The sequence below is a fragment of the Caretta caretta genome, chromosome 15 (assembly GCF_965140235.1).
Source record: "Caretta caretta isolate rCarCar2 chromosome 15, rCarCar1.hap1, whole genome shotgun sequence".
NCBI lineage: Eukaryota > Metazoa > Chordata > Testudines > Cheloniidae > Caretta > Caretta caretta.
The window spans coordinates 3,242,803-3,270,522 of record NC_134220.1 but is presented as its reverse complement, the minus strand read 5'-3'; the positions used below and the strand labels follow the sequence as shown (position 1 = coordinate 3,270,522).

Sequence of the window (27,720 nt, the reverse complement as noted above, 5' to 3'; positions counted from 1 at the left end):
AAATCTATCACTTGGGCAACACAGCTCTGTTTGCTGGCTACCTAGGTAAATAGGTGTGAATGTAAATACAATCTGGTCCTGGAGCCTTTCCCCCCAGCCCCAGCTCATCACTAGCTGTCATGGAGAGCTCATTTAGACTTGGCTTACAAATCATCATTTGAAAGTATTAGGTTGGCCAACATCACCGAAATGAAGGCACTGACATGGTCATAAAAGCAATGGCTGTACAAGGAAGCTAGTCCATGTTCATACTTTTCAAATCTGTGACACTTTTTCAGATACACGTCGTTTCTCATACACAGTGTACGCTTTTAAAGTGTGTATTAATGTTTCAATTTCAATTCAAATTTCCAAACAGTCACTAAATTGGCAACACTGCATGTAACTAATTCACAAAACTGGGGGGGGGGTAAGGAAATCCCCGCCAGCGATCACCTCTCCAGCCTCCTGCTTGAAACCCTCATCCTGCAAACCCCGGCCCAGCGGCTCAGCTTCACCCTGGGCCCCTCACAGGTGCAAAGTTCAGCCCCGGGGCCAGCCTCGGGGAGCGCGGACCCCGCCCGCGGCCCGGGAGAAGAAAAGGCGAAGGGCCCGAGCGAGCGGGGGCTCGGCCGAGCGGCTCCCAACGCTCCCCGAAAGCGCCACGAGGCGGCGCCAGGCCCCGCCGCTGGGTCGCTCCCCGCCGGCCCCGGCCCGGCCCGCGGACGTGGCGCGGCGCTTTGCCCCGCCCGGGGGTGGAGGCGGCGAGCGGTGAGCCCGGGGGTTTCTCGCGGGGGCCGCAGCCGGGCTGCTCGCGCCCCTCCCGCGGCGAGCCGCTGCGCAACGGGCCGGCCCGGAGCCCGGCCCGCCAGGCGGAGCCGCGCCGGGCCCCGCACCCCGCAGCGCCCCGGGCTCCTGCCTCCGCTGCGGACCCAGTGCCCGTGCGGGGAGGTGGCCGAGATCGCGTCGTTGATTTGCGTGGCTGAGGGGCGGGGGGGCCGCTCCTGGACCCAGAGAGAGCCGGGGTGGGAGTCCCCGCGGTGGGGTGGAAGGGAAGTCCCCGGGAGGGCAGGGCAAGGGGTGGGGTGAGGTGGGAGTCCCCAGGAGAGGAGGGGAGTCCCCGGGAGGGGGTGCGGTGAGGTGAGGTGAGGTGGGAGTCCCCGGGAGGGCAGGGCGGGGGAGGGGAGGGGAGGGGGTGAGGTGGGAGTCCCCGGGAGGGCAGGGCAAGGGGTGGGGTGAGGTGGGAGTCCCCAGGAGAGGGGAGTCCCCGGGAGGGGGTGCGGTGAGGTGAGGTGAGGTGGGAGTCCCCGGGAGGGCAGGGCGGGGGAGGGGAGGGAGTGAGGTGGGAGTCCTCGGGAGGGCAGGGCAAGGGGTGGGGTGAGGTGGGAGTCCCCAGGAGAGGAGGGGGTGGGAGGGGAGTCCCCGGGAGGGGGTGGGGTGCGGTGCGGTGCGGTGAGGTGAGGTGGGAGTCCCCGGGAGGGGAGGGCAAGGGGTGGGGTGGGGTGGGAGTCCCCGGGAGGGCAGGGCAGGGCAAGGGGTGGGGCGGGGGGTGAGGTGGGAGTCCCCGGGAGGGCAGGGCAGGGCGTGGGGTGGGGTGGGGCGGGGGGTGAGGTGGGAGTCCCCAGGGGGGCAGGGCGTGGGGTGGGGCGGGGGGTGAGGTGGGAGTCCCCAGGGGGGCAGGGCGGGGGGTGAGGTGGGAGTCCCCGGGAGGGCAGGGCAGGGCAAGGGGTGGGGTGGGGTGAGGTGGGAGTCCCCGGGAGGGCAGGGCGGGGGGTGGGGTGGGGTGGGAGGGGAGTCCCCGGGAGGGCAGGGCAGGGCAAGGGGTGGGGTGGGAGGGGAGTCCCCGGGAGGGCAGGGCGGGGGGTGGGGTGGGAGGGGAGTCCCCGGGAGGGCAGGGCAGGGCAAGGGGTGGGGTGGGGTGGGGTGGGGGTGGGAGGGGAGGGGAGTCCCCGGGAGGGCAGGGGAGGGGGTGGGGTGAGGTGGGAGTCCCCTGGAGCTCATTAGGCCCTAATAGCAGCTCTGTTGCTGAAAATGCGAGCGTGCGAGGCTAGCCCAGGTCCCTACTGGACGGGCTGGACGCTCCCCAGGGTCAGTGAACAGGTCCCCGTTGAGACAGCAGGGAGGGGTGAGCACAGGGTGGGAGACAGGGAGCCTGAAGATGCAATACTCTCTGTGCACCAGGTCCCCATGTGGCCTGGGAAAGCCACTGTCTGCCTCAGTTTCCCCAGCTGTTTACAATGGGGACAGTAATAGCTGATGGACAATTGTCTTGCTGCGATAAATTGGTTAATGTTTGCATCATACTTTGAACATATGTCTCTGATTAGTTAGGGGCATAAGCAGCTGGTGAAAGTGTTCTGGGGGGGGACCGAGCCCACCCTGCATTCACTGTGTAGCTGTGGCTCCTATCCCTGCTCCTGCCTGTTGGCTCTTGCTGCTGGCACATTCGGAGGAGCCCACCACAGTGTCACTTGAGGGGCATGTCTATGCACAGGTGGAACCACCCCCCCTGCGATCCCCTTCGTGGCCTGGGCACTGCCGGATGCAGGGCCTTAGCATCTCTCCCTTCCTCCAGAACTTCTCCCATTGCTTCCCATCCGTTCCGGATCCCCAGCTACCCTCTCCCCCCACCCACTCAGGGTCCCCCTCTTCCCTCAGGCCTCCCCACTCAGTTCCCGTCAGGATCTCCCGTTGCTGCACATGGTGCTGGGCTGTTTGCTCTTTATATTGGTTAAAGCGGCTGCCATATCTGCTATCACAGGGTATTCGAGCAGCCTATCTTGTTCTCTTACATTTTGTGCCTGTGAAATTCCTGTTCCTTTTCTGTAAATTAAGATAGTTTACCGTCAAGAAACGGACATAGGCAAACAGTTTGATGGCTTGTTCCAGTGTTGCACAGAAATGCTGCTCGCCTACAGTCACTTATCCTTTGTTTGTGTTTTCCTGCAAGGTGAGCAAGGGGCAGGCAGCCCCAGCTCAGCAGATGGGGGGAACTTGTCACAGGCAGGAAGAGACCTGGATTCCGCACTGGCTGGCGAGCTACAGCTGAGAAACGAGCCATTTGTCAGAGGAACATCAGGAAGGGAAATGGCTGCAGATGGCTGTGTTCAGGTAGGACTCCATCATGGCACCTCATGGACTCTATGCCTGTGGATAAAAGATACAGTGAAAATTCTAGCATAGCCCGTAGTTCTCAAATGCTGTAACGTGATCAAAACCAGTGATAATGGTAAAGATTATTAACTGTAATTAACAGGAGCGCCTCGGACCCAGTCACAGATCTCGGACCTGTTGTGCTAGGTGCTGTACACAGACAACATTCCACAGAGAGCCCACAATTCCAATGTCAGATAGGCCACAACGGGTAGACAAAACAGACAGACAAGCTGGGAGGATGAGCTAAAACTAAGGCTAACAGAATTTAGCAGAAATCACAGCTTGCCACTTGCCATCCACAGCCAGGCTATAGTGATCTGTTGGCATCATGAGAAAATTAGGCTTTAAGGAGGGACATAGAGGAGCCTAAGTGGAAGCTTTATGAATTTTGACTTTAATCAACATTATATTTAATGAAACACTTTTCATGCCAAAGTCTAGACACTTTGTATTGTGTCTGATCAGAGTCAGAATAAAACCATTGGTTTGTACTACATAGAAATCATTGGAAACAAAGGCCTGGAACCAGCAGTGGTGTTCAAAGGAGCAGGCCTTTTCTAGACAAAAATAATAGAGGGCAAGTAGCCGACACTGGAAACGATGAAAAGAATAATTTACTTCACTATTTCCAGGTTGAGGGGAACAAACGAATCTCTAGGATCCCAGAAATGCAGAAAGACAAAGACATCCAGAATATTCCAAATCCCAAAACTTTCAAAATGGAAGGTTCATCACTAAAGGATTCTGTCTTCTCTTACATGGCTGCCGTTATCATGGTATCTGAGCACCTCGGAATCTTTAAGTCCGTCCGATCACACAGAGCTGTTGTAAGGGAAGTGCGTTATTTGAAGGGGGCACGGGAATAAAGGCAGAGAGACTAAAACTATGTCTACACTTAAAATGTTACAGTGGCACAGCTGTGGCTGCACCGCTGTAGAGCTAAAGTGTAGACGCTCGCTATAGCAATGGGAGGGGTTCTCCAGTTGTGGGAGTTGATCCACCTCCCCGAGAGGCAATTGCTAGGTGGACGGAATAATTCCTGTCGACCTAGCGCTGTGTACACCTGGGGTTTGGCCTGGTCTACTCTAAAAAATTAGGTTGACCCAGCTACATTGCTAAGGGGTGTGAAAAATCCCCCCTCCCCCAAGCCACATAGTTAAGCAGACCTAACCCTCAGTGTAGACCGCTTTAGATTGATGGAAGAATTCTTCCATCAACCTAACTATCCTCTCTCTTTGGGAGGTGGGTTTCAGAGTAACAGCCGTGTTAGTCTGTATTCGCAAAAAGAAAAGGAGGACTTGTGGCACCTTAGAGACTAACCAATTTATTTGAGCATAAGCTTTCGTGAGCTACATGGATGGCATGCATCTGATGAAGTAAGCTGTAGCTCATGAAAGCTTATGCTCAAATAAATTGGTTAGTCTCTAAGGTGCCACAAGTCCTCCTTTTCTTTTTGGGAGGTGGATTACCTTCGCCAGTGGGAGAAACCCTCTGTCGGAGTAGGGAGTGTCTACACTGAAGTGCTACAGCGGCACAGTTGTAGTGTTTTAAGGGTAGACAAGCCCTAAAGTTGCCATAGCTTTGTCTCCCTGGGGTGTGGATTTTTCACACCCCTGAGCACCATAGCTAGGTAGATATAGGTTTTCAGTGTAGACCAGCCCTAAGTGACTTGCCCAATGTCACACACGGTCTTTGGCAGACAGGGAATTGAGTCTCTTGAGTCCTTGACCATGAGGTTACCCTTCTGCTCTAGCTCCTCTAAAATCTAATTGCTCTGATTGGCCAGGGCTCTTTTATTCATCTTCCCTTTCACGGGTGGCAGGTATTACAGGCCAGGGGAGCCCATGCTCCACGCTCAGACTCCCTCCTGCCTTCTGCTCTTCCCCCGTAGCCTGGGCTCCAAGGGGGCCAGGGCTGGGGGACTAGCAGCTGCGGTGGGAGCATCTCCAGGCTCAGCGGGGGAGGGAGGGCAGAAGGGGTGGGGCACCCCTGGGGCAGAAGGGGTGTGGCTGGGGGCCTGCCTCCCCAAGCCAGTGGTTCACATGCTGCCCATATTCCCTTTCCTGGTTCAGAAGGCGATGGGAACATAGAAGACGTTCAAGAAATCTGTCTTCCATAGCTGTGAAGTGATTTCAGTCGCTTATCAGTGCTAGACCCAAAACCGCATCTTGAAGAGAATCGCATGAGTGAAGAGTGAATTCTAACCCTGAACCAAATTCAGCAGTCCTCTCCCCTGCTAAGTCTTTTCCTACAAACTGTGACATTTGGTTCATGTTGCCGTATCTGACTGGGCTTAGTACTGAGCTTACATTTCTTCCATCATATTTATTATCTATATTGTGGGAGGGCCTAGGAGCCTCTCTCATGGACCAGGAGCCCATTGTGCTAAGTGCTGTACGAAGAGTCCTGCCTCTCTAACGCAACTACTGGTATAGCCGAATGCCAGTTCTGTTACAGGTAAGGTCAAGCAATGCTTCGGGTTTGAAGAGGAACAATTCTAAGTGTTCCAGATTCCATATATTGTCTGGAATTGTCTTAATAAGCCCTGTGGGACTGCTGGGCAGTGTTAATGCCACTTTTGGGGCTATTTGAGCAAGGGGATAGAGCCCCCTTACAATGAGCATTTTACGAATTTCTCGTTCTCTTTTTTGTGTCACGTCTGCGGCTCAGACTATGGCTTTGCTCCTCTCCATGCTGACCCCCTCGCTCAGTTCCCCTCAGCTAGTGCATGGCCCCTGCTGCCCCTCCCAGGAAGCACTACTGAAAACATTACTAGAGGTAAAGTTTGTAACTTCGGGTTGCCGTGTATCTGACTGTGGCACCTAAGAGTGAACACACATGCAGACAGGCTCAGGCTCTGCAGAGGCAAGAGGATTTCCAGGCAGTCTGTTGTCACTGTAATTTGGTGGCTCAGGATGACACAATGTGGTTGCTCAATCTGAGCTGCACCCACACGCTGGGAGTTGGTGCCCTTCCCTTGGCTATTTTCAGAGAGTGTGGCCTGGTCTATGGCACTCGGGGATATGAAAAATCCACACCCCTGCTCGGTGTAGCTAAGCCGCCCTAAGTCCCCAGGCAGGGCGAGATCGACAGAAGAATTCTAGCCACCAACTCTCAGCCCTCCCGTTGGCATGGGTAGCATCTCCACTGAAGCATTTTAAGTGTAGACAAGCCCTGTGTCCTGTGCATGATCCTTGCTCGCTGCCCGCATTCTGGAGCGGCTCCCTTTGGAAATTTTGCCCAGAGACCAAAAGTTCTGGTTTATGCCTCCCGTTCACAGCCCCATCTCTTTAGGCAGTGTCCGTTGTCCCGGCTCATAGGGGGCTGGTCCTCACAAAAATGGGGAAGGAGGAGGGGTCATAACTGCGAACTCCCTGCTGCCCTCCCCAGTGTGAGAGCCAAGGTCTATGGAGGTTGTGCTACTTGAAGGGTATGTATGCGGGGCGGGGAGGGGGAACAAACAGGGGCAATAGACCTCTCCCTGCCACAAATGTGTGAGCAGACAGTAAATGCCCAAGGAAATGGGGAGGGACCAGCCACTGAGATGAATGGAGTGGTTCACTCCTCTCAGAGTTATTGTTTCAAGCTGTATTCACATCCATTGGGTTTTCTCATTCAACTGAGAACATCATATTAAATTGAATAGGCCCCTTCACGCACATCTGAGCCTCCTGGAGTACCGCCTCTTCTCCACACACTAGGCCCAGATTTGGGGAAGGGACTGTCTTCATTCCCTGCCTCCAGCAGGTATACACTCTCCAGGTCTGTTCCCCCCCTTCAGTAAGATCACCACTGATTCCATGCTGGTCCCTGCACTGCTCCTGCACCCTCTCCCCAGCTCCTCAACCTGGAGGGTCCATGCTGACATCTGCCTCTCGAAGTGGAGGAGGGAGAACCAGGCTGTGATGGCCAGGCTGACAGGAGAGCTGATGCAAGATCTGTGAAGGGATGAACATGCAGCCTGTCCATTCTGTGGCCGAGGTAATTCTTGCCAAGGAGCTAGAGCTGTGGAGGATGAAAGCTGGGCTGAGGAACACGTGGGTGCTGAGAAATTATTTAAAAACAAACAAGGAAATCAAATACCCCAAAACTTGGTTAAAGCAGAGTTAAGGTTGTCCATTGGTGCCTTATGCCCTGAAGGGGGAGAGTATCTAAATGTAAACCTCTGAAAACCAGAACATGAAGGGATAAAGAACATGCCACCCCCACAGTGCAACCTTAACCCTGCCCTCTGAGCAATGCCCCAACAAGCCAGTAACATGTACTAGCATGCTACCCACATAGATGCTCCAGAACCTCCTGGGGACAGAGCACACACATGAGCGCTGCAGGACAGAGTCTAACACGTCTTTGCTCAGGTAAAACTCGGGTTTAGTCAGGTGTAGCAAACAGGAACTACCTACACCTGCTGTACGTTCAAACATGGAGCCTACCCCACACAGGTCACTCCAGACCTGCCACCCCTTTCACCCTTCTGAGGCATTGGTCTCACTCACCCCTCCCTCAGCCCCAGCAGCCCACTACCAAACTGCTGGCGGTCCCCATGGCAAGAAGATGCCCTGGTGCATGTTTATGGACACGACTTACAAAATTCAGCACTGAAATGAGGCCTGGATCCCTCAAGGCGCATGGGCACATCTCCTCATATCACAGGAACAGCTCTGCCAAGCTGCTCCACGTATTCCCTCCACCATTCAGTGCAGCTGCACCTAACCCAGCAAACGCAGCTGCAGGGCATGCAGAGAAACGCTGGAATTCCAGTCTGTGGAGCACACCACAAACAATGACTTGTTCTCGTAGCCCTTTCTCCTATCTGCTTTTTGTTGGTTCATAGACACCAGCGCCAGAAGGAACTTAGACCATCTAGTCTGACCTCCTGTATGGCGCAGCCAGAGCATTTCATCCAGTTATGCCTGTACTGAGCCTCATACCAGACACCCTTCATCCGGCCTGATTTTTAACATTGCCAGCATGCAGTCCCTCATTGCTGATCAACTGTTGAGCTGATCAGCAGCGCAGGGAGGGGGCAGCTGCAGCCTCCTGTGGCTCAGGGGCTGGGGGCAGGAGCATCTTATCACCCTGCTCCTCAGGTAGGTTTTGTGGAGCCACAGCTCTCACTACCCATCTAGCCATGGGCTCTGGGTGCAGAGCCACAGGCCCTTGCCATGCAGGGTGACGGCTGATCCTGCTTCAGAGGAGACGGTGAGTCTACAGCCCCTCTAGCATCCACGTGAAGGTGGTTGAGGCATTGTCATGAACCGGGGCGTGGGTGGTCAGGCCTTGTGGTGCGAGCAGGAGTCAGTGGCTAGGAATAGTGCAGAAGCCAGAGCCAGGAACTGAGCAGGGGTGGAACGAACTGGGTAGGGCAGGAACAAGGCAGGAGCCAGGCTGGGCTCAAGCCTGGGAGCAGGGCAGGCAGGAGCAAGACCACAGCTGCAGGCATGTGCCTCATGGAGTAGCCAGAGATCTGCTCTTGGGCCTAAGAGCTGGCCACAGAAGTCAGCAAGCCTATCCGGCAACCCTGCTGTGGCTCCGCTGTGCTCATCGGCTGCTCAGAGCACAGTTGTAAGTCCTCAGTCCTAGCTGGTATGGGGGGCAGGGGAGAAGGCCCGCAGGCTCAGGGGGATCCAGGCTTGGAGCGGAGCTGGGCGGGGGACGGACGGACACACTGGTTCAGAATGGTCATAACGGGGAACAGGCTTGGAGGAGCCTTGGAGAGGGAAGGAGGATGTGGCCTATGGGAGAGAGCAGGTGTGTTTGGTGGGGAGAGGGAGGTGGAGCTGGCAGTGCAGGGAGGCTTTTAAAGGCTCATTGGTGATGGGGCTGTGGAGAAGCAGGAAATGTGCGCTCCTGGGGGTGCTCAGTAAAGAAATGGACGTCCCTCATTGTGCCCCTCATTTCACAGTGCATTGTCCCTCATCCTGAGGGTCACGTGTCCCTCATTTCGAGAGGGGTGGTGGCAACTAGTGCTGCCTTGTTGGGGAGTCTCTACTGTGAGAATGGCAAAGCTACTACTCACCATCCCAGCATCCCTTTGGGAATTGATTTTCTTCCATCAGAGCCCTGTGGGGACAAGGGAGAGCAGCGAGTGTGGGATTCACCTTGGATGCACCAGCTGGAGTGTGTGCTATCAGTGTGAGTTACACACAGGAAAAGGTTCCCCTGCCGGGACCCAGGGTTGCCGCTGTCAGGATGTGACTGAAGCAAACCTTGCTGATCATGGTTTATTTATCATTTCAGGCCCTGGTCACATTTGATGATGTTGCTGTCTATTTCTGTAAGGAGGAATGGGAGGAGCTAGCGGAATGGCAGAAGGAGCTCTACAGGGACGTTATGAGGGACAACTATGAGACTTTGATCTTCCTGGGTAAAGATAATTTTTCTTTGCCAGCTCTCACTCAGATTCAGTTCATGGTTATTTCCATGTGCCATTGATTTTTTGTGCTCCACAGTGGAGGGTTGCACCACTGTAACTAAACCAGTTTCAAACTAGTACAAAAGCTGTGTGTAGACAAGTTCCATAGATTCCTCACATGTTCCCAAAATATAGCAGTAGCTGCAATATCTCTATTGACAGCATCTTCCAGTTGCAAATAAGTACTTCTTCACATTTAACTATGCATATAAGAAAAACTATACACTAAATATTGATTTAAAATCTGCTTCATTACGTATAACATGGAGTAATAGTTTTGAGAGGATTACAAGTTCCATTGTTAAGGGCAACTAACTACACATATTTTAAAATGCAAGAATATTTAAAACCCCACACAGGTGACCAGGAGAAGCAAAATATTATATACCAGCACCAAGATTAACCCTCATTCACCACCCTTTACTTCTTCATAATGCTTCATATATATAAGCACTGTTGTTATGTGTTGATTGATGAAAGTCTTAAACACTGAGACCAGGTTGCTGCTAAAATACACTTTCTAATAGATAAGAGAGATCCCTCCCTGGAGTTTTAGGAAAATGGACTAAAGTCAGACCTGCCAGCTCTGAAAACAGAGGTAGCTTCCTTTTGAAGAAGTAATTCTTAGATTCTTGCTCAACAAACCATCTCTGAATGATGACTAGAACCAAGTGAATGACTGGAATTTCTGTTCCACAGGAAACTGATATTTCAACATTTGTTTTCATCCCAAATCAGGATTAAAAGATTTGTAATATCAACTGCATGGAACAAAAAAGTTCAACATTAAACATCTCCCTGTGGTGCTGCATTGTCTCATGGGAGTTATAGTTCAGGTGCCTGATGGCCTCATTCTCCCCTATGGGCCAGTTTCCCTGGCTGAACTACATCTCCCATGATATACCTGTAGTCATCTATGACTCCCATGAAGCACAACGCTGCTTGGTCAGAGGGGAGGCCACATTGCATCATGGGAGATGTAGGCTGGCCATATCAGTCAGTACCATGGACAGTGAGATGTTGATTTGACACATTTTGTTCATGTGGTTAAGGAGTTAGCTTATAAATTGTGCAGATTTAAAACACAGAGCGCCCCTGCATTCTGTACAGGCTCCCCAGGAGACATCAAACAAAGAGGTCACCTACATGCTACACAAGCTCCATTCAGTAAAACCCTCTGAAAATGAGAAGAGTGTGTTCAGGTATGTAAATAGGTGAGTGACTCAATCCATGGGCTTTGAAGGAATTTTTAATGCTGCCTCACCATCCAAACTTCTGAGCTCACCCATGTCTCCAGTGAAGGGGACTGGAACAATGTGTACAGTGGGGGTGCTGAGAGCCATCGAACCAAACTGTAAACCCTGCATATGATGGAAACCACTTCACACCAGGGGGCACAGGAGCCATAATTCCAACACCTGTGTACACACTGTATTCTGTACGTCTCCTCTGTTAGGGTCCTCATTAGCATTCAGTATTGATCAGCTACCCATGTCACCTTCAGTGAAGAAATGGTGTTGGTTTCATGTTAGTTACCATTTGGTGTGAAACGAATTATTAGTGTGCCTTAGTCCTGTTCCCAGTGGCTTTGGGTCTAGATCACAAACTCCATCACAGCAGGCAGTAAGACCTGAGCCAGCAAAGTGCTGTAAGGATATGATAGGACTAATCCCAGTGAAGTCAGTGGGATCACTCGTGCTTACAATGAAACATGTTCTTGGAGTGCTTTACTAGACCAGAACTTAATTCCACAAGTTGTAAATAGCCCCATCAGAAAGTCCAAGGACTAAACTGGTAGGAAAACCAAACTGCTCTTCCTCCAGATTGTACACTGACAGTACAGTGAAGGGGAAAGCACATCTTGCCTATAAGCTATCCACTTTGGGAGCAATCTGAGGGCATCAGTCTCATGGTTACAAAAATTAATTTTTGCAGCCACCAAATTCCCTTAAAATGTCTAAGGGTACATCTACAGTACAAAATTATTTCAAAATCAAAAATTATTTCAAATTCTATTCTAATTTTTGGAAGCAATTTTATACATTCGGTCTTGTGTGTCTCCACTAAAGCACGTGAATTCGGTGGAGTGCGTCCATAGTACTGAGGCTAGCATCGAATATCGGACCGGTGCACTGTGGGTAGCTATCCCACAGTTCCCGCCGCCCATTGGAATTCTGGTTTAAGCTCCCAGTGCATGACGGGGCAAAAACATTCTCGCGAGTGTTTCTGGGTGTGTGTCTTCAGTCACTCCTCCCTCCATGAAAGCTACGGCAGACAATCGTTTTGTGCCTTTTTGGCGTGCAGACGCCATACTGCTTTCAGCAGACGGTGCACCGCTTCTTTCCTGGTACTATGAATCCACCTCGCATTTCCTCTTGTCTTTCTATGTAATCTCTATAAGTAGCTACCCTTCCTCATCAACCGCTGCCAACTCTGCTCAGCCATCGTGAACCAAGCAGCACAGCTTCCACCACAAACTCTGCTCTCCCGCTCTTGCCATGCTACCAAGCTTCTCCATGTTGTCTGTCCTGGGCTCCCGCCGCCGTGAAAGCTACAGAAGACAACCATTTCCTGCCTTTTTTCGGCTATCGTGAACTGAACAGCACCTCTTCTGCTGCCACTCTGCTCTCCTACGTTTCGCACCCTTTTTCCAGGATTACCCGTGCAGGCGCCATAGCACGGCAAGCATGGAGCCCGCTCAGATCTCTGCTGCAGTTTTGACCATTGTAAATACCTCACGCATTATCCAGCAGTGTGTGCAGTACCTGCAAAACCGGGCGAGCAAGCGACGACAGCGCGATTACTATACTGATGAGGGCATGGACATGGATGTTCCTAGAAGCACGGCATGTGGCAATTGGGAGATCATGGTGGTGTTGGGCCAGGTTCATGCCGTGGAACGCCGATTCTGGGCCCAGGAAACAAGCACAGACTGGTGGGACCGCATAGTGTTGCAGGTATGGGATGATTCCCAGTGGCTGCGAAACTTTCATATGCGTAGGGCCACTTTCATGGAACTTTGTGACTTGCTGTCCCCTGCCCTGAAGCTCAAAGACACCAAAATGAAAGCAGCCATCACAGTTGAGAAGCGAGTGCCATAGCCCTGTGGAAGCTTGCAACGCCTGGTCAGTCAGGAGTCAGTTTGGAGTGGGGAAATCTACTGTGGGGGCTGCTGTGCTGCAAGTAGCCAATGCAGTCATTGACCAGCTGCTATCAAGGGTAGTGACTTTGGGAAATGTGCAGACCACTGTGGATGCTTTAATATGCTGGGGTTCCCTAACTGCGGTGGGGCAATAGACAGAACGCATATTCCTATCTTGGCCCCGGAACACCGGGGCGGCCAGTACATAAACCGCAAGGGGTACTTTTCCATGGTGCTGCAGGCACTCGTGGATCACAAGGGACGTTTCACCGACATCAGCGTGGGACGGCCAGGAAAGGTGCATGACACGCTCATCTTCAGGAACTCTGGTCTGTTTGAACAGCTGCAGGAAGGGACTTACTTCCCAGACCAGAAAATAACTATTGGGGATGTTGAAATGCCTATAATTATCCTTTGGGACCCAGCCTACCCATTAATGCCATGGCTCATGAAGCCGTACCCAGGCACCCTGGACAGTAGTAAGGAGCAGTTCATCTATAGGCTGAGCAAGTGTAGAATGTGCTTTTGGATGTTTGAAAGCGCGCTGGCGCAGTTTACTGACTTGGTTAGATCAGAAGGTAGACCGAGGGAGGGGGGTGGGTATTGGGTTAGGGGGGTGGAGGAGGAGGGAAGCACAAGTCCAGAAACCAAATCGAAATTTCAGATATGCCAGTTTTCTGCTGTTTGTGCAATCCTCTGGGGTTGAGTGTGTGGGTCCCTGTAGCCTCCCCCCCGCCCAATGTACTTGGGTGTCTAGGTAAGGAGGCTATGGAACTTGAGGAGGAGAGAGGGCAGTTATACAGGGGCTGCAAGAGCAGTCTGTGGTCTTGCTGCCTTTCCTGCATTAGATCCACCATACAGTGGAGCATGTCGGTTTGCTCCCCCATGAGCTTGACCATAGCATCCTGCCTTCTCTCATCGCGTGCATCCCTCCTCTCTTCGTATTCATGTAACGCTTTACGGGACTCCGCAATTGTTTGCCTCCGCGCATTCAGCTGGGCCCTATCAGTGTGGGAGGACTGCATGAGCTCAGCAAACATGTCGTCCCGAGTTCATTTTTTCCGACTTCTAATCTGGACCAGCCTCTGGGATGGAGTAGATAGGGGCCCCGTTGAAACATTTGCACCTGCAGGAGGAGAAAAAGGGAGGGTCATATTTTAAAAGATACATTTTAGAGAACAAAGGGGACACTGTTTCTCAGTGAAACAGGCAATTCATAGTACACAGCACATGTTCTTTCTATACAAGGTCACATAATGCCACTTGTACTGAAGTGCCTGCCACTTTGGTGTGAGTAAGCCATCACATGCAGCCAGGCAACAGAATTCAGCTTGCAGGCAGCCATGGTAAGCCCTAGTGGCATGCGGGGTTCTGCTTCTTCCGCATTCATTTCAATGCTTACAAACTGCCGGGCCCCCTTTCCCATAGCAAGCAAAGCCTGGTGGGTTTGCCATATAAAAGGAGGGCCTGCAAGCTCTCTGGGATGATCACTTCATACAACACACATCCCCGCACCCGCCACGTGGCTCTGATGAGGCTCTGAGTAGGGATGAGCCCTTTAGACTAAATGCGAACAGCCCAGTGCAGCTGGGTTTCCCCCCACTGCATGGCTCCGATCAGGCTCTCACTCACCAGAAGTGCCTTCTCCGGGCTCATGGTCCGGGAGCCCGCCTTGGGAGTGGGGGAGGCTGTTGGCTCCAGCGTTAAGAATAGTTCCTGGCTGGGGGGAAAACACATTCCCCACTTGCCGCCTGTGCACTGTCGTCGTCCTTCTCCTCCTCCTTGTCCTCCAATAACTCATCCTCCTCGCTCTGTGCAACTCCCCCATTGCAGGTGTCCATGGACAGTGGTGGGGTAGTGGTGGCGTCACCCCCCATAATTGCATGCAGCTCATGGTAGAAGCAGCATGTATGGAGCTGTGAGCCAGAGCGCCCGTTCGCCTCCCTGGCTTTTTGGTACGCCTGAGCTTGCCTGAGCTCCTTGATTTTTGTATGACACTACTCTGTGTCCCTGGAGTAGGCTCTTTCCGTCATGGCCCAGGAGACTTTAGCGTATGTATTTGTGTTTCTTTTTTTGGAATGTAGTTCTGCCATAACAGATTCGTCTCCCCAACGTGCAATGAGATCCAGTACCTCCCATTTAGACCATGCAGGAGCTCACCTGCGAATCTGGGACTGCGTGGTCTCCTGTGATGGTGGACTGTGCTGATGGTCACCTGTGCTGATGGTGACTGTAGTGGGGTAGATACCCGCTCCTCCCCTGAGGGGCTTAGAACAGCCCCAGAGAGGGCTGTGGCTGGGGACAAGAAGCCTGGGCTGATTGGGGAAGGCAGCAACAGCTGGGGCCATGCCCCAATCAGGCCCAGCTGGCCCCTATAAGACGCTGCGAGCCAGGAGTCCAAACAGACTCTCTCTGTAGAGAGACAAGGACCTGGCTGCTGGGGAGCCTAACCAAGTGCCTAGAGTGGAGCAGGGCTGGGGGAAGGCCAGGGGAGCTGGGGAGCTCCGGCCTGGAAACCCCCCAGGCTGTGACCCCCCAGGCTGTGACCCCCTTGCCTGTGAGGGGTGGCTTATATACTGCAGTCAGCCCCAGTGAACGGGGGCTAGATAGTGACTAGGCAGTAGCCAAAGACTGAGGTGAGGTGGGGATAGGGGGTGGGGAGACCCTGCAAGTGAGGGGTTACTGCCAGGGGGCAGCACCCTGGCGTACAAGGGGCACCGGGTCCGGGAGGGACATGGGGGCCCGGCGTAAGCGGGATACCGGAATGCAGAGGGCGCTCCAAGGCTGGAAGTAGAGCTAATTCCCCGGGCACCAGCAGGAGGCGCCACAGGGGTGAGTCCCACACGCTTACAGCGACCAAACAGGAAACGAAATTCAAAAGTGCATCGGAGTTGAGTGTGTTGTCCACAGCGGTCACAAGGGAGCATTCTGGGATAGCTCCCGGAGGCCAATAATGTCAAATTGCATCCACAGTACCTGTAACCCGGAACTGCGATCTCGATTTTAGCTCTACTCCACTTGCCAAGGTGGAGTACAGAAATCGGATTAAAGAGCCCTTTAAATCAAAAAAAGCGGTTTGGTCGTGTGGACGGAATCAGTTTTATTTCAAATTAACTCGACTAATTCCGAAATAACCATGTACTGTAGACCAGGCCTCGGATATCTGGTTGGAAAGTGTTCTGGTCTTTTCTTCCTGCAGAAAATGTAGATGAAAATGAAAAATAGGTTTTGTCAAAATATTCTGTGGGGCTTTCCCCACCGAAAATCAAACCCCCAAAATATTTCTATTTGGAAAATGATGCTGCAGTGCCTTGGGAGTTGTAGTTCAAGTGTCCCATGCTCCATTTTGTTCTGTAGGCTGTGGTCCCTGATGGGACTATATCTCCCACGATGCACAGTGGTGTCCTGCCTTGTTGAGGGGAGGCGGTGGTCACATTGCTGTGCTGCATAATGGGAGACAAAAGTCCTGCTGGGGAGCCCAGCCCGTAGAGGCAGATGGGAGCATGGGGCTCTGTGGCAGCTCTTCAGAATGGAAATATTTGGTTTTAGACATTCAAGTTTTCACCTAAACAACAGTTTCTGCAGCAAGCAGACCCTTCTCACCAAAAAAAAGTGTTTAGTCAAAAACCCAATTTTCCCATCCCAAAAAGGTTCATTGGAAAAGTTTGTTTGTTTATTTTGTCCCCTAGAAAATATGAAATTCTTTATATTTGAAATGAGTTTTTTCTAATGTTCATTTTTCTCCAGTGCCAGGTCATGCAGCTACAAAACCTGCCCTTATCTGGCTGATAGAACAAGGGGAAGAGCCATGTGCCCAGACTTGCCAGGACTCAGGGGAAGGAGGCAGTTCTAGTTACATTTCCTCAGGTGTGTAACAATTTACACTTTAACAGTTATTTGCATCTTTCAAAAGCTGCCTAGTAAAAAGTTGGCTGATTCTGGCTTGTCTGGTTCTGACTCGGTGTTTCCTCAAAAGAAGCCTTCACTGAAGTAAGGACTGACTAAAACTACTGGAGGACCAAAAGATTTGGCCTCGTTTTATCCTTTCATATTCCAATTTGCATACTAATAAAAATATGCATGTTAATTTTCACAGTAATAAAATTTGCCACACAGTTTCCATAGTAATGAAAATTTGCATACTTACTTGCATAGTAATGCACTGTGCATTCTGATTTGCATAGTAATAAAACTAAACCAAAACTAAAACAATACCTCCTCCCACCCCACTGTCCTGCTGGTAATATAAGCTATTACCAGCAGGGCAGGACAGTGGGGTGGGAGGAGGTATTGTTTCATGGTCCCTGTGTGTATATAATGTCTTCTGCAGTTTCCACAGTATGCATCCGATGAAGTGAGCTGTAGCTCACGAAAGCTCATGCTCAAATAAATTGGTTAGTTTCTAAGGTGCCACAAGTACTCCTTTTCTTTATTCATTTTCAGTAAATGGCAACTAAATTCCAGCTGGTGCTTGTTCTTGCAAGATTGAGATTTAGGAACAATCAGTGTATGCTTGAGAGGTGTCAATTTTAAGTGTTGTCTGCTTGTACAAGACACACAAAACAGAGAAAATAAGTGGTCGTCTATGAACAGCAGTAGGATCATGATGCATTTATTAGATGGTTGTTTGGAATTCCAGATTCAGGTTCATTAAATAGGCTGCTGAGATATTCTGTTGTAGATGATGAGCAGCATTTTCCAAGAGCCCAAGTCCCATTTGCAGAAGTGATTTAGGACTAGATCCACAAAGGGACTTTGGCACCAAACTCCAGTGGCTAGGTGCCAGAGCGATCCTCAGAACCCCTTTTTAGCTTCTGCCCAACCCTGCAGGCGCCCGTGTTTCTGCAGGTGAAGTTCCCTGGGGGCTAAGTTTTTGCTGGAGGACAGGCACAAGTCCAGGTAACTCCTGAGGCTGCCAAGCTGCTCAGCATCCTAGCTCATGTCCAAGCCCCTATAGGATTCTTTAGCTAGGTGTTTCTTGCCTGTGGGGCCCAATCCAGTAGGTGTTCTCGTAGAACAGCTAACCTGAACAAAGCCAGCCCAGAACACCCAAGTGCTAGTTAGGGCACTGGTCAGAGGTTTGCACCCAAGTTTATGTCCGTGCTCCAATTCCGGCAGAGTGGGGATTTGAAAATAGGTCTCATCTCCCAGGTGAGTGCCCCAACCGCTGGGTTACTGGCTATAATGGGGTGGGGTTCTCAGTCTGGCTGTTTGTGAGAAAGGGCTGCCTTGGCTTAGGCACCGAACTTCAGGAGAGGATTCGCAGTTGTGAATCCCAGTTCTAAAATGACCTTTGAGCCCCAGCCCTCTCGTCAGCATTTCCTACTGGTTAACTTAAGCAGAGAAACGCCCAGCTTGCTGTCTTCTGTAACTCGCATTCTTAGGTACCTGACTCTCATGCCTTGTGTAGGGAGCCTGGACACCTAATCTGGGGCTGAGGATTCCAGTGGGCACCTCAGTCTTTTTGTGGATCTAGCCCTTAGGCCTAAGTCCCATTGACTTCGATGAGGTATGGGGCATGTCTACACTATAGTCTTAAATCGACCCAGGTTAGGTCGTTTTACAGCCACAGTGCTGTGCACCCTCACCAGGAGCACTTCTACAGATTGGAGAGGGACAGTGTAGGGGACTGAGCACCAGGGGCACAGGGAGGGGCACAGCACCCTCCCCCAGCTTCTGGGTCCCTGCTGGGAGTGGGGGGGAAGCCATTCAGGGCTTCTTGCCTCTGGCGGGCAGATTCACGCCCACAGTCTGGTTGGTTGCCATAGTCCCGGTGAGGAGCAGGGAACCAGGACCATGGGGGACAGCTGGGCTCCCAGTGGGGAGCCAGGGTGGCAGCCCAAGCCAGCAGCCTGGGTGGCTGCCGTGCTCTCGGCAGGGAGTGGGGAACTGGGACCATGGGGAGCAGCCCAGCCTGGAGTGGAGACTCCGCAGCAGCCCGGCTGGGGAGCCTGGAGCCAGCTTTCTTGTCAGTTTCATGGCTCCGGCAGAGACAGCCAACAGCCCATGTAAGTAATAGTGTCTACACAAACCCTGCTTTGCCCTAACTACACCGACATAAGTCCTATGCCTCTTGTGGAGGTGGAGTTATGTCAGTGTAGTAGGGTACTTACGTTGGCAGGAGCAAGGCTGTAGCGTAGACACTGACGTAATTAGGTCGACGTAAGCTGCCTTGTCGACCTAACTCTGTAGTGCAGACCAAGCCTAAGGCTCTGGAGTATCTAAATCATTTCTGAAAACAGGACTTACCGTAAATATATTTATCTTAGGCATTTATGAAATAAGTTCAGTAGCCATTGAGCTGTGTGCATGCACTAATTGAGCTCTGGGTTCCCCTTTATTCCAGCCAATGAGCTTGTCTCAAGAAATAATGACAAGGAGTCTCCAGAGAGGTTGGGCAAGCACAGGACCTCGCCACGAGCCAGAGCAAGTGCTTTCCCAGACTGCGGCGGGGGTGTGGGCAAGGGTCAGCCTGGCTCAGAAGGACAGCAGGGGAAGCCAGCAGGAACCCGAAGCTGTGGAGCGAATCGGTGTGGCAGAGGGTTCAGTGAAGTGGAAGATGCCGCTGCCTCCGCGAGAACCCCCCCCGAGCAGAGGCTGCACTGCTGTATGGAATACAGTGAACGCTCTCCTCACCCGTCGCATGTAACCTCTCACTTCAGAGCCCATGCTGGGGAGAAACCCCATAAGTGCCCCACCTGCGAGAAGGAATTCGGCCGGCGTGCACACCTTATTCAGCATCAGCAAGTGCACACGGGTGAGAGACCCTACAGCTGCCCCGAGTGCGGGAAGAGCTTCAGTCGGAGCTCAAAGCTTATGGAACACCAGAGACTCCACACGGGGGAGAGACCCTACAAATGCTCTGAGTGCCAGAAAAGCTTCAGCCAGAGCTCCAGACTGATCAAACACCAGAGAATTCACACGGGGGAGAGGCCCTTCAAGTGCACCAGGTGTGAGAAGAGCTTTGCAGAGAGCACGAGCATGCTGCAGCATTACAGAGTCCACACCGGAGAGAGGCCCTATACATGCAGCTACTGCCAGCAGAGCTTCAGCCGAGGCTCGCGGCTGGCGGAGCACCAGAGGGTCCACACTGGGAAAAAGCCCCATCAGTGCGGCGAGTGCGGGAAGAGCTTTGGGAACCGCTCAACCCTCACCACCCACTACAGGACCCACACGAGCGAGAGGCCTTTCACGTGCAGCGAGTGTGAGAAGAGCTTCAAGCAGGGCTCGGCGCTGATCGCGCATCGGAGGAGCCACACCGGAGAGAGGCCCTTTACATGCACAGAGTGTGGGAAAAGCTTTGCTCTGAGCTCACACCTGATCAAGCACCAGAGAATCCACACAGGGGAGCGCCCCTTCCAGTGCCCAGAGTGTGAGAGGAGCTTCGTGCGGAACTCACACCTCACCGAGCATCGGCGGATCCACACAGGGGAGAGACCCTACCAGTGTCCTGAATGCAAGAGGAGCTTCCGCCGCAGCTCCCGGCTCATTGAGCACCAGAGGATCCACACAGGAGAGAGACCCTACAAATGTCCCCAGTGCGAGAAGAGCTTCAGCCGCAGCTCGGCCCTCAGCGAGCACCGCCTCCGAGTCCATACGGAGGAGGGCGCTGTGGAGGAGGACAGCCCCTCTGATCAGCCAAACGCCCCCAGGAGCGACCCTGGAAGGGAAAGACGCTACCAGTGCGGCAAATGCGAGAGAAGCTTCTTTCGGAGATCCCATTTTGTTGAACACCGCAGAGTCCACACAGGAGAGAGGCCCTTTAAGTGTCCCGACTGCAAGAGAGGCTTCCGCTCCAGCACAACCCTTACTAAACACTCCAGAACCCATACAGGGGAAAAGCCTTACAAGTGTTCTGCATGTGAGAAATGCTTTGTCCACTGCTCCAAGCTGATGGCGCATCAGAGGAGCCACACCGCAGAGAAACCCTTTAAATGCAATGAGTGCGAGAAAAGCTTCACTCAGAAGTCGGGTCTCATAGATCATCAAAGAATCCACACGGGAGAAAAACCTTATCGATGTCCCACCTGTGAGAAAAGCTTCAGCAGGAGCTCGACGCTCATTCAGCATCAGAAAATCCACATGACAGACAAACCCTATAAGTGTCCTGAGTGTGAGAGAGGCTTTAGACGACACGCGCATCTGAGAAAACATCAGAAAACCCACGCACCATAGGACCTGGCTGCATTTAACAAAAAGAGCTAGCCGTTGAAGGCAGATGTGTTTCCGTGACCTCGGAAAGGCAGCGTTCGGGAAGTGCCATTGGCAGTATTTCTAGAGGGTGGAAGACTTGTTTCATGAAGAAAAAAGAATAATCGTATTTTGGGACAATTGGGAACGAACAAGGAAATTCCATGCAGAAAACTAGTGCTGTGGAACGTTGAGGTTGAGAAAACAAGCTGTCCAAAGCCAGGCAATGCAGAGTTAAGTGCGGTCCTCTTGTGCTTATCCCTTTACAAACAGGATTTCTCTTGGTTATAAAAAGATTTGCCAATGAATGTAATTGATGATACAAACAAGAATTTCTTATGCAGCCCTACAGACAATATATTACAGTATAGCATAGCTGAGTCAAGAGGGTTGGCTAGATTTTTTTAAGTTTCAGTGAGGTCTGCAAGACAAGTGAAGTTCAATGTTCAATGACTACACAGTAGCAAATATTATAAACTGACTGGCACGGAGTGTGAAGTGATCAGGTGTTTGAGGTTCTCAGTGGCAGGGGCATGAGAATGAAGCCCTTACTCCCACTGTGGTGAAATTCACTTCTCCGCAAAAGGCCAGCATCATGTACTCCCTATAAGGGCTTAAGTGGTACATAAGCCAGGCACAGGCCTTCTGCATGAAATGAATTTCCCCATCTGAAGACCCCTGACTCATGTGAGTAGTACGCCAATGTGAATATTTGCACAATTGGTTCCCGTAACAGGGTGGCAGTTCTCTTCTATTGGAACCCCTGCAAAAAACTGTCTGAGTGGGTCCAGCTGACTCATTGTGCTGCCGCATGTCCTGTTAATTTCCACCAATGCTCTAGAGGCCTTCTGGGCACAGGGAATGAGAGTCTGGGATGCAGAAGGTCCTGCCGGGATTACGCAGCCTGGAGGAAAAAGCTCACACTGAGGTTATGTTTTATTGTTGCAGCTACTTGTTAAAAAAATATTGCCAAATGTTTTTGGATGGGAGATAACTTAATTTGGAAACAGACTTTCAGGGGAAATTTTATTTTTTTTCTAAGTTTCTTTCTACACCTGAACCATCTCTCTGCAGCCATCAGGACTAGAAACTTTTTTTTAAAGGTGATAACTGAGAACCTCAGTTTATAACCTGATTCCAGCCATTGGGCTTTAGGAAAGGGACCAAATATTACAAGGCTTACCATCTGGCAAGACTGCTAGTCTCAGCTATGGGTATTCAAAACATTTCCATCAAGAGTGGAATAGTGTTTGCTTTCCTTGAGCATTTTTTTTAAACTGGAAAACTTTCAGTTTTTGGAAGCTTTCAGCCAAAAAATAAGCAGTTTTTGACAAAGTCTAAGTTTTCTGGGGCAAAGTTACATAAAAGTGAAAAAAAATGATCAATTTTTCATGGCAAAAATCCCGTGAAAGAGCAGCCCGCTGCCTGGTGCGCGCCCTGGAGCCTGAGCCCACATAGCAAGTTTCTTCTTCTCCCTGCCCCTGTCAGCAGCCTTTCTGGACACCTAGTGGTTCACCGCTTCCAACAAGTTAATCCTCCAGCGAGTTCACCCTTTCAGGTACCAAATTCCGAGTCGAAACCACAGTCTCAGTATCTGTGGGCCCCCTGCTTGGGCCCTCAGGCCTTCCCCTGGGATTCTGAAAACAATGACAAATCTAACAGTGTTACCCAGCGTCTCCAGCCCCAGCACACTCACCACCTTAGTCCATTCCAGTCACTCATCCTCACTGCACCCTCTTTTGTGGCCACCACACCAAGAGTCTTCATCTCCTGCAGCCTCTGTTTACTTCTGGCCTAGGTTTTCTACCTCCTGCAACCACCTCGGTCACTTGGGCCTCTTTCCAAGGACTCATGCCTCTCGGCCGTTAGGGCCCACTGCTAGCAGCCTGGTCAGTGCCCTTCCTGGGTCCTCGTTCCTTCTGTCAGACCCAGGACTTCCTCCTGGCTTCCCCCTTCCAGCTGTTGGGCTTCCTTCTTGATAATTTTGCCCTTCCCCAGGTGCAGGAACAGCAGGGCTAATTAAGGCCTTGTCTGCATCTTTAACCCATTCCTGAATCCTACTTCCCTTACATGGACTCCCTGGGAGCTGTGTGTGTGTGTGGGGGGGGGATTGACCCCACTCCCCCATTCCGGGCAGCACTAGTCCAAGATAGTACAGGAGGGTGACCCAGATGCTCACGTAGTCACTTTGACATGGATAGCTGCTGCAGCTCAGTGAGAGAAGGCATCCTAGAATATCATAGAAACACAGGACTGGAGAGGACCTCAAGAGGTCATCTAGTCCAGTCCTCTGCACTCATGGCAGGGTTAAGTATTATCTAGACCATCCCTGACAGGAGTTTGTCTAACTTGCTCTTAAAAATCTCCAATGATGGAGATTCCACAACCTCCTTAGGCAATTTATTCCAGTCCTTAACCACCCTGACAGTTAGGAAGTTTTTCCTAATGTCCAGCCTAAACCTCCCTTGCTGCAATTTAAGCCTATTGCTTCTTGTCCTGTTTTCAGAGGTTAAAGAAAACTATTTTTCTCCATCCTCCTTGTAACAACCTTCTATGTACTTGAAAACTGTTATGTCCCCACTGAGTCTTCTCTTCTCGAGACTGAAAAAATTGGGTTTTTTTAAATCTTCCCTCATAGGTCATGTTTTCTAGACCTTTAATAATTTTTGTTGTTCTTCTCTGGACTTACTCCAATTTGACCACATCTTTCCTGAAATGTGGAGCCCAGACCTGGACACAATACTCCAGCTGAGGCCTAATCAGCGCAGAGTAGAGCGGAAGAATTACTTCTCGTGTCTTGCTTACAACACTCCTGCTAATACATCCTAGAATGATGTTTGCTTTTTTTTGCAACAGTGTTACACTGTTGACTCATATTTAGCTTGTGATCCACTATGACCCCCAGATCCCTTTCCCCAGTACTGCTTCGTAGGCAGTCATTTCCCATTTTGTATGTGTGCAACTGATTGTTCCTTCCTAAGTGGAGTACTTCGCATTTGTCCTTACTGAATTTCCTGTTTACTTCAGACCATTTCTCCAGTTTGGCCAACTCATTTTGAATTTTAATCCTATCCTCCAAAGCACTTGCAACCCCTCCCAGTTTGATATTGTCTGTAAACTTTATAAGTGTACTCTCCATGCTATTATCTAAATCGTTGATGAAGATATTGAACAGAACCGGACCCAGAACTGATCCCTGTGGTACCCCATTTAATATGCCGTTCCAGCTTGACTATGAACCACTGATAACTTGTCTCTGGGAGCGGTCTTCCACCTAGGTTGTATTTCCCTAGTTTGTTTATGAGAAGGTCATGCGAGACAGCATCAAAAGCCTTGCTAAAGTCAGGATATATCCATCTGGCCTCTTTGGTGATGGGATGCACAGGCTGCTTACCAGGCTTTGGATGAGCATGAAGTCATAGAGCCTTTGGGAATTGGGACTAGGTTCAAAATATCTTAATCCCCACCCATCCGTTCCCCATCACGTGACCTTTCATTCCCGCTCGCTGGGTTTATGTCAGTCACATGGCTCAGGTTGGTGGATTGTCTTTATCCAGGGCTGCTTTGCATAACACAAAAGGAATCCTGAGGCTGATTGGCCAATTTGATAGCAACATAAGAGTAAACATTTAGAAATTAGGTCTGTCGATTAATTGCAGTTATTAACTCATGCAAGTAACTCAAAAAAATAAATCGCGACTCATCGCACTGTTAAACAATAGAATACCAGTTGAAATTTATTAAAGTTTTTGGGTGTTCTTCTACATTTTCAAATATATTGATTTCAATTACAACACAGAATACAAAGCATACACAGCTCACTTTATAGTATTTTTGATTACAAATATCTGCACTGTAAAAGTGACAAACAAAAGAAATAGTATTTTTCAATTCACCTCATACAAGCACCATGGTGCAATCTCTTTATCGTGAAAGTGCAACTTACAAATGTAGGGTTTTTTGTTACATATTTAATTAACGCATTATTTTTTTAACAAGTGTCTTCAGCATGGAAGCTTGTCCTCTGGAAGGATGGCCGAAGCTCTGAAAGTTTAGGGCATCTGGCATGTAAATATCTTGCGATGGCAGCTACAACAGTGCCATGCGAACTCCTGTTCTCACTTTCAGGTGACATTGTAATTAAGAAGCAGGCAGCATTATCTCCAGTAAATATAAACAAGTTTGTTTCTCTTAGGTTTCAGAGTAGCAGCCGTGTTAGTCTGTATCCACAAAAAGAAAAGGAGGACTTGTGGCACCTTAGAGACAAACATTTGTTAGTCTCTAAGGTGCCACAAGTACTCCTTTTCTTTCTGTTTCTCTTAGCAATTGGATGAACAAGAAGTAGGACTGAGTGACTTTCAGACTCTAAAGTTTTACTTTGTTTTGTTTTTGAAGGCAGGGGTTTTTTTGTACATAATTCTACATTTGTATGTTCAACTTTCATGATAAAGAGATTGCACTTGTATTCGTTGAATTGAAAAATACTATTTCTTTTTTTTTACAGTGCAAATATTTGTAATCAAAAATAAATATAAAGTGAACACTGTACACTTTGTATTCTGTGTTGTAATTAAATATATTTGAAAATGTAGAAAACATCCAAAACTATTTAAATAAATGGTATTCTATTATTGTGTAACAGTGTGATTAATCACAATTCATTTTTTTAATTATGTGATTAATCACGATTAATTTTGTTAATTGTTTGACAGCTCTATTCAAAATTCAGTGTCATAAAGGAAGGTGGGTTGCATTCAGGCAGCTGCCATCTCTCTGCAACACAAGGAGTTATAGACCAGGTTTTTAAAGGTATTGAGATGCCTAACTGCCATTGAAATTGATGGGAACTAGGTACATAAGCACCTTTAAAAGTCTGGGCCCATGTGCCTGCTGTTAGCTGCCAGTCCAGTTCACAAGCACTGACTGCTTTTCCCCTAGGTACTCTTAGCACTGGGATCCTTAGATCTTGCCTGCACAAGAAAGGTGCTGCAGTTTAACTTAACCTGATTTTGTTAAATCAGGTACAGCTACAAATGCCTCTTAGGCCAAGGTAAAAGTGGCTCATTTGGGTTTAACTGTAACCTGTTCCCCGTTGACTTAAGCTAAACCAAAATAAGCTGCTGTTACTGAGTGTGTCCGGGGAGGGTTTTGCATTGATTTAACTAAATAGGCATAAAATCACATCTACAGGCCTTGTTTCCACCCAGACATAGTGCTGTGTCAGCCATAGCAGTATAGTTAAGGCGGTACACCTGCCCCTCACGTGGATGCAGTTAAACCAGTGTAAAGGTCCTTACAATGGTATAGCTTATTCTATACAGGAAGGGGAATAAATTATACTCTACTAAGGCACTTTATACAGTATAACGCTCCACACTAGGTGTTCTACTGTAGAACTAGATTGGTAAGAAATCACCTCCCTCTCTCCACCTGGCATAGTTACAGCCGTACAAACACTGCGCCTACAGACAGGTTTCAGAGTAGCAGCCGTGTTAGTCTGTATCCGCAAAAAGAAAACGAGGACTTGTGGCACCTCCGAGACTAACCAATTTATTTGAGCATAAGCTTTCGTGATGAAGTGAGCTGTAGCTCACGAGAGCTTATGCTCAAATAAATTTGTTAGTCTCTGAGGTGCCACAAGTCCTCCTTTTCTCACTGTGCATACAGCAGGTCTTAAGTTAAGCTTCACTGCACCTTACTTCTGTTGATGAGCGCTTAGTTTGGTGGCAGGACTGCAGGAGTTGTGAACTTGTTTTGCAGGGAGAGTCGTTCCCATTTCAAACATGACTTTATAGATGTGGGTCTCACAGCTTTAGTATATAGAGAGTGGAAATAGCAACTGAAATGTATTTATAATCCTTTCCTCTCACTTGTATCCAGCCCCCTTGCATGTAAGTGTGATGGTTGTTTTGTTATAATGCTGTTTATTAAAGCATAAAATGCAATGTGCTCGCTCTGTTGTTTATCAGCATGGAATGGGCAGGTTCCTTCCCTACCAGCACAGAAGAGCAAGGTGCTTTGAGCACATCCCCAGCTTACAGGCAACTATGCCAGACCATGCAGGGGGAAACAGCCATTGCCGTTCTTAGGGCACAGTACCAGCTATGGGACAAAGCTGGCCAGTTCAGATCCTGACTATGACCAAGGTACTATGTTGACCCCTCTACAGTCACCACAGCCTCTTGCTCTGTCACCTACCGCAGACCCATTCACGCCCTTTTCTCCTGACCCCACACCCTTCTCCAGTGAGTAAGCCCAGTGTTGCTCTGCACAGCAGGTGCATGTTGGGTGCTGAGGACTAGCTCCACATCGGGGCTCAGCGGTGTCAGACTATGGGCGGCTCTGGGCCCATGCACCGCTAGACACAGAGGCGCCTGGGGACACTTGCCAACTACAGGCTTAGGTAGAAGCTGAGCAGGGGGGCTGAGGATCTCCGGCATGCCTAAGTCCCCTTTGTGGATCTAATCCTGAGCTCTTAGCATCATGGAAAACCACTCTGCTCCAGTCCTATGGCCCCTTTGGTAGGGTCTCTCTGCCACTGGCAGAGTTTAAATGATGGTGATGCTATTGCAAGCGGGTTAGTTTGGAACAAGTCTTCCTGGTCAGCTCCTACAGTCTGACACTGATGGGTTCAACTTGCCTCCTGCAGAACTGTGCATGTTATTACAGGTGAATAGAAACTGATGCAACTAGGAGCCATTTTGTGGGGGATAAAAGATTTATTCTGGCCAAAGGTGTCACACAGCTTTAGTATTTGTGGGTCCTCTTGTTTTATGTTTTCTTTCCCCCACACTCATACTGCTGCTGCAGTTTTATGCTGGCTTCAAACACTGCCCTG

At 50.3% G+C, this 27,720-nt stretch overlaps 1 protein-coding gene across 1 annotated transcript; it reads left to right on the top strand.

Annotated features, from left to right (window-relative positions):
- The first annotated feature begins 684 nt into the window (after nt 1-684).
- Nucleotides 685-26,827, top strand: LOC125622964 (uncharacterized). The gene is made up of 5 exons (XM_048821667.2): nt 685-750; nt 2,930-3,090; nt 9,376-9,502; nt 16,440-16,559; nt 19,039-26,827. The coding sequence occupies exons 2-5, from the start codon at nt 3,067-3,069 to the stop codon at nt 20,865-20,867; spliced, it is 2,100 nt and encodes a 699-aa protein (XP_048677624.1). The 5' UTR covers nt 685-750; nt 2,930-3,066; the 3' UTR covers nt 20,868-26,827.
- Nucleotides 26,828-27,720: the final 893 nt, after the last annotated feature.